Source organism: Prenolepis imparis, unplaced genomic scaffold (genome assembly GCF_030444845.1).
Source record: "Prenolepis imparis isolate NDT839.2.m4 unplaced genomic scaffold, iyPreImpa1.0 SCAF_2, whole genome shotgun sequence".
Lineage (NCBI taxonomy): Eukaryota > Metazoa > Arthropoda > Insecta > Hymenoptera > Formicidae > Prenolepis > Prenolepis imparis.
In genome coordinates, this window is record NW_028141160.1 from 22,055,934 (window position 1) to 22,065,328 (window position 9,395).

Consider the following 9,395-nt stretch of genomic DNA (forward strand, 5'->3'; position numbering starts at 1 on the left):
ATTCTTCAGAGATTTTATTTCTAAAAGTGCTAAAACTTGATATTCTTATTGTTATGATGCCACATTCAATTTTGTTTCGCGTTATTATTTTTTTATTTTATTTTTATTTATACACTACTGTAAAGAACTTTTGTTTATTAAAAATAACACTATATATATTGTAAAGATGCGTTTTGATCGCTATGCTGCCACCTAGGAAATCTATATCACATCACCAAGTAAAAAGTAAAAAAATCAATATTTCATCACTATCGGATAAAATAAACTTTAAATAGAAATTTATCAAAATTAGATGCCGTCATAATCTTGCATTTATTTAAATTGTTTCTTTTCTCTTTTTAATATTATTTAATTTAAATATGTTATTTATTTATATATAATATAACCAAATATTATTAAGAAATATTTGAACACTAATTTATATTTACTGATAAATACGTCGTCTCGTCCTCTTTTGAAATAATCATTAAAATTTAATTAACAGTCGTCTCTTTTAAAGTGCATTTGATAATATTTTAAACACATTTTAGTTGATAAAATAAATTACAGTATGGAATATCTTCAATTACTATTTTAGGTTGCACTATTAGCAAAACGTGTACACATTTCCTTTATTCGGTGTTAGTAATTTATCATAGGAGACCCTCGTGTTCACGTTCGAGTTATTGCTTGTTGAACAAATCACACAAGGTGTAATCAATTCTTATCCATATCCAGTAGTTGAAATTATAACACGCAGTCCACTAAATAAACTACATTCGATAATTACGTCGAATTGTGCAATATTAGATATCGATATCTTATCATTCGTCTTCCTTAATCAAAATATATTGACACTATTAGTTTTCCAATTAGAGAAACTTAAAAATAATCAATTAGAATAGAATCAACAGAGAGATATTTTGAAATGAGAAGAGTATTAATTATTGATAAATGCAACACTCTCGTTCCTTTTAAAATAATCAATTATTAAAACAATTAACAGCCGCCTTAATTAAAATGTATATAATAATATTTTAAACATTAATTGATAAAATGAATTATATAATTTAGGATGAAATATCTTCAATTATTTTAGGTTGCACTATTACAAGAGGATTAAAAACCAGTTCGAAAATTTAAAAACTTAGAAAAGAAATTCCACACAAAAGCTCGTAGTAAAACTCAAATAAAGATATCGAGATAAATAAACTTAATTTAATAAACTTAATAAATTTAATAAATATATCCAATTTTTCCGTTCTTTTTTTTAAATAATTTGTATCAATCGTACATAATTTTGTCAATTATACTAATTTTTTTTTAACAAGTTTTCAAATAAATTATTATTAAATGTCATTTGATATTTTGTCAATAAGAATAATTTAAAAAATTAAAGTGAACGTTCATAAAAGAAAAATGAAATTAACAGTGCAACAACCTTACAGGTTCAATCACATCTACGAGTCCTTTTTAATTCCACGCGAGAAGAGCAAAGATATAGAAAACCCATGTTTAGCGTAAATCCTCTACGTTCGTATGTCCGAGTGGAATTGCGTCGTCACGATATCGCAATTTCAACTTCGCAACTTCGAGACAAGTGTGTTTCAAATTATTCATTCGTTAGCTCGATTATTCATTTGATCGTCGATGTTTTTGTGGAAGCAAAATTGGCTCCTCCTACACTTAAATCGCGGAAAACTCTTTCCTTCGCGAAAGTTTATTTCGAGAATAATCATAAGGTACGCGCTGTGTCTCCGCTCTATCTCCTCCTCGTTCGAATCGCGCAGGTGCAAATCCTATAGGCTTTTCGCAAATAGAGATATCCTATAGACGCCCGACGCCCATAAATTCCGTCGACCTGCGATTTCCAAGCGAAAAGAAAGACGCGCCGCTGTCTCGCGTCGCGATCTAACGTTTCGACTTCGTGTTCAGACCTTCGAGAATCAGACGCTCGTCGTTCATCGGTCCAGCATTCTCGTACGCGTTTCAGATCTTCGATCGAAATGGTATCGGACGAATCGTTCGCGAGTGCGATCCGCGCGAATGTCGCGTTGCTGCGATTTTCCGGCGTGGTGTCGTACAAGAATGGAAAGATCCACCGAACGAATTCGCAGAACGTTCTGAGCGCGATTTCTTACGGTTGTCTATCAGCGTACGCGATCCTCTACACGTACGAATTCGCGTTGCATACCGTCTACCTCGATACCTGGACAGAGTCGTTCGCGATGATACTCTCTCTCGTGGGCGGGCAGGCGCGATTCACCCTCGTTCTCCTGTTTCGCAGCAGATTTCAGCGATTGCTGACGATCTGCGAGGAACTCTGGACATCGTTAAATGCGAGCGAGAAGAGATGCGTGCGCGATTACGTGAAGGCGACGAGACGTCTGACCTATTATTATCTGTTCGGATGCGCCTTCACGATCTTCTTCTACGCGGTCGCGAGTCTCTTCATGGGTCAACACGACGGGTCGTCAAACGCGACGACGACGAGAACCCTGCCCTACGCCTGTCCGGTCCAGGTTCATCGGACACCCTATTACGAGATCATGTACACCCTGCAATTGAGTAGCATGATCCACGTCGGTCTTACCTGCGCCGCTGCTGATACCGTCGGGCCGGTGCTGATCCTGACCGTTTGCGGCCACTTCAAGGTCCTCAATTCGCGAATCTTGAGCCTCGGTGATCGTCGCGATCGAATGTATCGGGATAACTCGTCGCCTCCGACGTCCGCGGAATCCCTCGAGATGATGCACGGTGTTGTATCGAGAAATTGTGCGAAATCCGATCTCGGAGCCTACGTATTCTATCATCAAACGGTACTCGAGTATGTAGAGGAGAGAAGGGACGATTTTGCTAAAAATAAATATAGATATTGAACTGTCAAATTTTTTTAAATGCCTTAATGATATTTTGAAAGATGTTTTTTTTTAATAAAAATAACTCGACTAATCAATAAATGTAAATAAGCAATAAATGACATTGTTGTTGAATAGATTTTACAAAGAAGTGGAGAAACTCACCAGCGGCATCTTTTTAACGCAGCTTGTCTGCAGTACGTACAACGTCTCCCTTGTGGGATTTAAATTAGCAGGGGTAAGAGAATCCAAATTATATATATCTTTCATTCTTACACATGATTATATTTCGTCTTGAAGTTTCGTAAATAAATTTTGCTTGATTTTTATGATTTCCAGTAGTTTTCTCTCTCTCTAAAACAAAATCATATATATCTGAAGTGAAAATTCTTAAAAATTCTATTGTAAATTTTTTCATATTAACACTTCAAATATTACAATTATTTCAATCTTAAAATTTAATCTATAATACACACAAAAAACGTACGTTTAATATAAAATAATGTAGATAACATATAAAAACATTTCATTCTTTCAAAATCTTTTGAGTATTTGTTAATGTTATCTATTATTATTATTTTACTATTGATGGATTATGGAAATGCGAAGAAAAAAATAATAATTTATATATTCTACATAAATATCAGAAAAATCTTATCGTATAACGATTACAGGATGATCCTGATAAATTTAAATACGCAACACAACTGTCAATTGCTATAATTCAATTATTTTTATGCAACTGGCCGGCGGACGTCCTTCTCACCGAGGTATGCAGTTAGATTGCAATAATTCAAATTTAAAACATGAAAAATGTAAGAAAAATGTTTAAAAGAATAAGAAAAATGCGATATACAAATATCGATGTTCAAAATCGATATAAGATTATTTCTATCTTTATCGCGCGTGTTTTCATCGTATTTCTATCTTTATCATAAACCTTTTTTTTTTTTAATTTAATTTAATTATTTACAAACTCCAAAAAACCTGCACAGAGAATATTTTAGAATTTAATAAAATCTTCCTTTCCATTGGCGTATTTTGTTAGAGGCAAATACAAACAGCTACAGAAATATAAAAAACACATCGCATGTGAACATGTGTTATTATGATCCGAGGATGAAAAATACGCGTTTCTTTTCGCAAGTATAAAGGCATTATCCATGTGTGTTATCTCATAATACACTTTCAAAGTGTAACATTCTTTTTACATTTATATTTACATTTTATCGCTCAGATTTTTTCATTTACATTTATCTTTAAGCTTTATATAGTTATAATAACACGGCAGAATATATGTTTCAGAGTCAAGATATAGCGAGAGCGATGTACTTTACACCGTGGTATCGTTTTCCGTACCAGTTAAAAAGATCTCTAAATATTATCACGATGAGAGCGCAGAAACCAGCGCAATTGACCGCCGGATATATCGTACCGTTATCCTTGCAAACCTTCGCGTCTGTATGTATATATATTTATATTACGTGTGCACATGTGTGTCTCATCTATTTAATCGTGATTATTTCACAAGTGATTAAACGTCATATTTTAGATGGTATCATCCGCGGCGTCCTTCTTCACCATGATACGCAGTATGAATTGATGTCACTTTATCATGATATAACATAGGAGATGTCTTGCGTAGAGAATATATGTGATTGTTAATATTTATATGACTATCATGACATCAAGTTTGTGGATCGAACGAGTAAACAAAATGTTATAAAAAAAAAGAAATCGTAAAATACAATCTATCTATCGCGATTTTTCTCCTAAATATTTACAAAAGATATTTCAAAGTATACACAGCGAATTATAAATTGTAACAAAAATGAATAATATTTATAATACAAACTCAGGTATGAAAATGGGCAGATATTAGCGCAACAAAATTATTCTTAAATTCTTCTTTAATTATTTTGAACGTTCAGTACTGTCTTATATGTCAAACTGTGAGGTCAAGACATAGAGGTCTGAAGTTTCTTAGTCAACTTAAGGGTGGTCCAAAGAAGAGAAACGTTCGAAATAATTAAAGAGGAATTTAAAAACAATTCTGTTGCGCTTAATATCTGTGTTTGGCTCTTTTAATGTCTGAGTTTGTATTTGTATATCGGATTTTCAATTTATTACTTTAATATTTACAATTATTACTACACATATTTGTACACTTTCACTGCAATTTACTCGATTGCCATACGTCATTAGAGAGAATTAAACTCGACGAGGGAGAAACCTCGCAGATACCAGGCTTTTTCGTGGATTAGCTCTGAATACTATATACTAGTGGTGCTCGTAGTGTTGACAACGTCGGAAGATTTAGCTGCGGAGACACTTTTTCTTTCTCTCTCTCTTTCTCTCCGCAGCTCCGTTACGATTGCTTAAAGTAACGAGGCAGGCGTTAACCTCCGCAGAAACTAATCCGAAGAAAATGTCGGAGAGAGAAAGGCTTTCGATGTAACTCTTGGCTTAAGTCGAGCATCGATCATTTTCTTTTTCCGTTGCACCCCTCGGCTCGTACGTGTCGGGAGTTACCCTGCCGCATCACGAAAAGAAATACGGGTTAACAGAGCGCTGTCCGTTTCCACGAAAAGGAAACGTAACATATGTGTGCGTTCGAATTACGAAATCAATCGCCAAGCGATAGGCGAAGAAATTCGAAGAACAAGTTTCCTGAAGGAGACACTTTAAGATCAATCGTTCTATCGCTGCGCTTTTAGTTTCAAATATTTTTATGAGTTATATATATATTTGAAACTAAATCTCCCGATCTTATTATCTCCCGAAATATATATATTAAATGCATCTATATAAAAAGAAATCAACACCCAGCCCCCTTTAACCCCCTCCCGACGAGCGACGACATTTGCGAGCCGGCAAGAAGAGAAAGACGTGATAGTCGATAGCGAGGGCAATAGAATTTCTTCGATATTACTGCACTAACGAGCGAGCCTAGCAACTTCTCGCAGAAACGTGGCTTCTTTACTTTTTGGCCAATAAATCCACCGCTTTGTCGAGGCTTGCACGCCTTTCGATCGAGAAACCATATTTACGCAATAAATATATCTCAATAATACCCCGACTGATATTATACGTTCATGTGAAAAGAACACAAGATGAAGAAATGTCTAATTCACAACTCTTATATTTATACATTTGTGTCTACACTCTGTCAACTTTCCAGTTATATATTTATCTTACGCATAGGACAAGCATAATGTGATATTATATACCGAGTTTTAAGATATATATATGTATTAACGAAAATTGACATTTGGTGTTAAACGTGCTGTGAAAATGTGGACTGAAAATATCCAAGTTGCCGTCATGATGGAATTCATGGTACGAAAATTTGGGATGGAAAAAAGATGGAATTGAAGCTCTCGCGAGGGGCATAAGCAACGGAAGTCGAGGAAACGAAGTTGAGGAAAAAAAAGTGTGCGAAATGACGCGGTGGATAAACGACAGGCTCGTAGATTCGCCCGTAGGATATCGCGCGAAACTCATTGCCTTTCATGAAGGACGGCAAGAGTGTGTTTCCCAAGACCGATGGTCAATTCCCGGATCCCATCCAATTCTTTTTCGCAAAGCGCCGCTGTCGTCCGAACGTTAGATTATAAATAAAGATGAGCAACACGGAATAAATGTAACCCGAGTTGAAAGGCAGAGAGAAGGAGCGATATAACCACATCGGTTCTGGGGAATCGGTCTCTCTCACATTCAGCGACGCGTGTCAATATATTACATCCGAGACAATGGACCATAGAGATACGCTTAGATCACTTAGATTTTCGTCGTCGAGATATCGAAAAAAGAAGACGCCATGTCACCAGCTAGGCTGACTAGGCTCCAGCCTGTTACCAGCTAGGCTGACTAGGCTCCAGCCTGTTAAACCATGATTAAAGTATCATTCGACGACATCTCTACGTATGAAGAGCGCCGAGTCTTCGCACCCTCTTTTCGGGATCCCTGGACTCTCTGGAAAGGAGACCGCTTACGTTTTCGCGCGAATTGAATTAACCTTACGACTGCGTTTTCAGCGAAAGGTTCGCTTCCGTATTAATTATAGCGGTGCGACTTGAGAGCAACATCTGCCGGTGACACGGCATCGTCTCGTACGAGAAGGTGGCGGGCAAGATGACGGGGGTGCCGGGACGAGGAAGAAACGAAAAGGGGAAAAGCTCGGGAGAGGAGAGGGAAAGGAAGAGAGAGAGAGAGAGAGAGTAAGGAAAGTCCTCGGAGCCCTCGATGCGGAGGCGTACAATAAAGAAATTCCACGATTTTCCAGCGGGGACGATACCGGGGGCCGCGCGCGCGCGAGAACGCGCGTTGTCATCTTCGCATACCTTCGTTCGTTCGACGTTGAACGAAACGCGGACTCTTCGAGTTAATGAAATCCATCGGCGCCACAAGCAGCAACGATCGACATTTCTCTCTTTCTCTCTCTCTCATCGGCCGTGGGATGTGCTATCCCGTTATCGCTTGAAAAATTTTTAAATTTACGCGTGTCTCTCTATCGAGCGCAAAACGAATTTCCATCTCGCTAAAAAAAAACTCGATCCTCTTTTTCTCCCTCTTTGGATTAAATCGCGCGCGTAATTGTCGCGCAGTGTAGAGCCAGTTGTTGTCCGGATAAATTTTGACTTTCCCTTGATGGAAAATGTGCTCAAAAACAAGATAAAAAAACCTATGCAGCGCTTAAAATAATTTGTAATTCGGTTGATCAGACTTTTCCATGCATTTTATCTTTGACAAAGAATTATATGCCATAGCTCACATGTTTAATTCGCTACCTTCGAGAATATGTTATGGTTTTGTAATTATTTATTTTTATTTATTATTTTTAAAAAATCGACTTGTTTCGTAAAAAAAAAAAAAATAAATAGAAAAAATGCACGCTGCACTTTACGCCTCATTGTATTGGTGCATCGCGCTTATTATACGCTTAATTTCTCTCGTCCGAACACCGCGACCGACGATGAGGGAGAGAGGATGATGGAGGGTTAATTTTGCGGGATTTTGCGGGATGACGCGATTGAAGCGGTTAAAAGCTTCTCGCGAAATAGCACGCACCTCGAAATCGATCGACCATCAGTTGCCACGAGCAACGTCAGTCGATTAGGCAAACGGTCTCGAAAAAATCGCAGCGAGGCCGAGGAAGCTGCGAATTAAGTCAAGGGGGCCCCTGGCCCCCTTCCGATAAAACCACGATTTCTATACGTGAGAGTGATCAAGGGGAGATACGACGACGATGTTCCTCGCGAGAGACGCAAACGTACGTAGGTTAAATCTTCATTTTTTCCATTTCCTCCCTTCTTTACACATCTGACAACGTATGCGTTGCAGGACTCGAGGTAGGGGTTTCTTAAAATGGACGACGAACGAAATATAATATCCGAGAGCACCCGGACCAGACGCCGGGAATTAAATTCGCGACAAGACGCGTCGAAGACGACGTCTTCGCGGCGAGGATGTTCGGGGCGATGAAGAGACCGGATCGTAACTCGCGCGACGTCCCCGTGTATTTACAGGTAGTGTCTCGACTCATTGAATTCTATTCATCGAGCATCCGAGTTGCGCATCATTCAATTACGCGTTTTCCCTCGCCTCCGCCCCTCTCTGTATATATATACATATACATCTCAGGAGGAGACAAGTCTTTCGCAACTCCTCAATTTCCGCACAATGCATTATTTGGCATCCTATTGTGCGCGATGATGACGCTCATGCATTTTGTCGCGCCAGTTATCGGAGATTATCAGTAATTAATTTTACGCGTACGATGTGTGAAAAAAATGGATGATATGGTATAGTATAGAGATTGAAAAAATGCGAAATTTTTCAATTTCCTAACTCGTGAAAAATTCATTGATTCAAAAGCATATACGTCCCCCCTTCTGCTTATTTTCGTATAATATATTTGCGAGAGATTTTGTGTTAAACATTTAATGCAATTATGTCAATATTGAGATATTATAATATAAGATTAATTTTTTCCATTATATAGGTTTTATCGAATGACGACCGATTATAGGATTTGATCATATCATTTATTCAAGTCGACGAAAGGATATATCTATTAGTTCGATCATTTTGCGTATCTGAAGAATATAATGATTCTACGCAACTTTTATCGTCGATAGAAGATAGCGATAAAAAGAAAGTTACGAGTAAGGAACATCGTCGTTTGCTCCTCGTCATCATTGATCGTAAAAAATCGTGGATCATAATAATAAAATCTAAAAAAAAAATATTTAAATAAGTATAATAGTAAAATAAGTAAAAAATGAAATATTATAATAAGTAAAATCAAGTCGATCAAGATTATCAAGTCAATAAACCCCAAAGTGGAACAAACTCCTAGGGGGGGATGCTTTATTTTTTTTTTTTTTGTTACGCTTGCAAATATACTGGCTTCTCTTTGGTATTAAAAATCATATAATGTATTTTACAATGTAAACGCACGTTTCATTTTCCTCCATGCATATATTCACGAAAATAAATTTTTGAAATTATTATCCACGTTTTTTTACTTATTATTATATTAATATATGATAATGG

General features: G+C 37.1%; 1 protein-coding gene across 1 annotated transcript; it reads left to right on the forward strand.

Annotated features, from left to right (window-relative positions):
* The first annotated feature begins 1,985 nt into the window (after nt 1–1,985).
* Nucleotides 1,986–4,478, forward strand: LOC145932702 (4-vinylanisole receptor). Its single transcript, XM_083031885.1, has 5 exons — nt 1,986–2,806; nt 2,976–3,075; nt 3,512–3,607; nt 4,143–4,298; nt 4,390–4,478. Exons 1-5 carry the CDS (start codon nt 1,986–1,988, stop codon nt 4,438–4,440), a joined length of 1,224 nt encoding a protein of 407 aa, XP_082888011.1. The 3' UTR covers nt 4,441–4,478.
* The last annotated feature ends 4,917 nt before the right edge of the window (nt 4,479–9,395 follow it).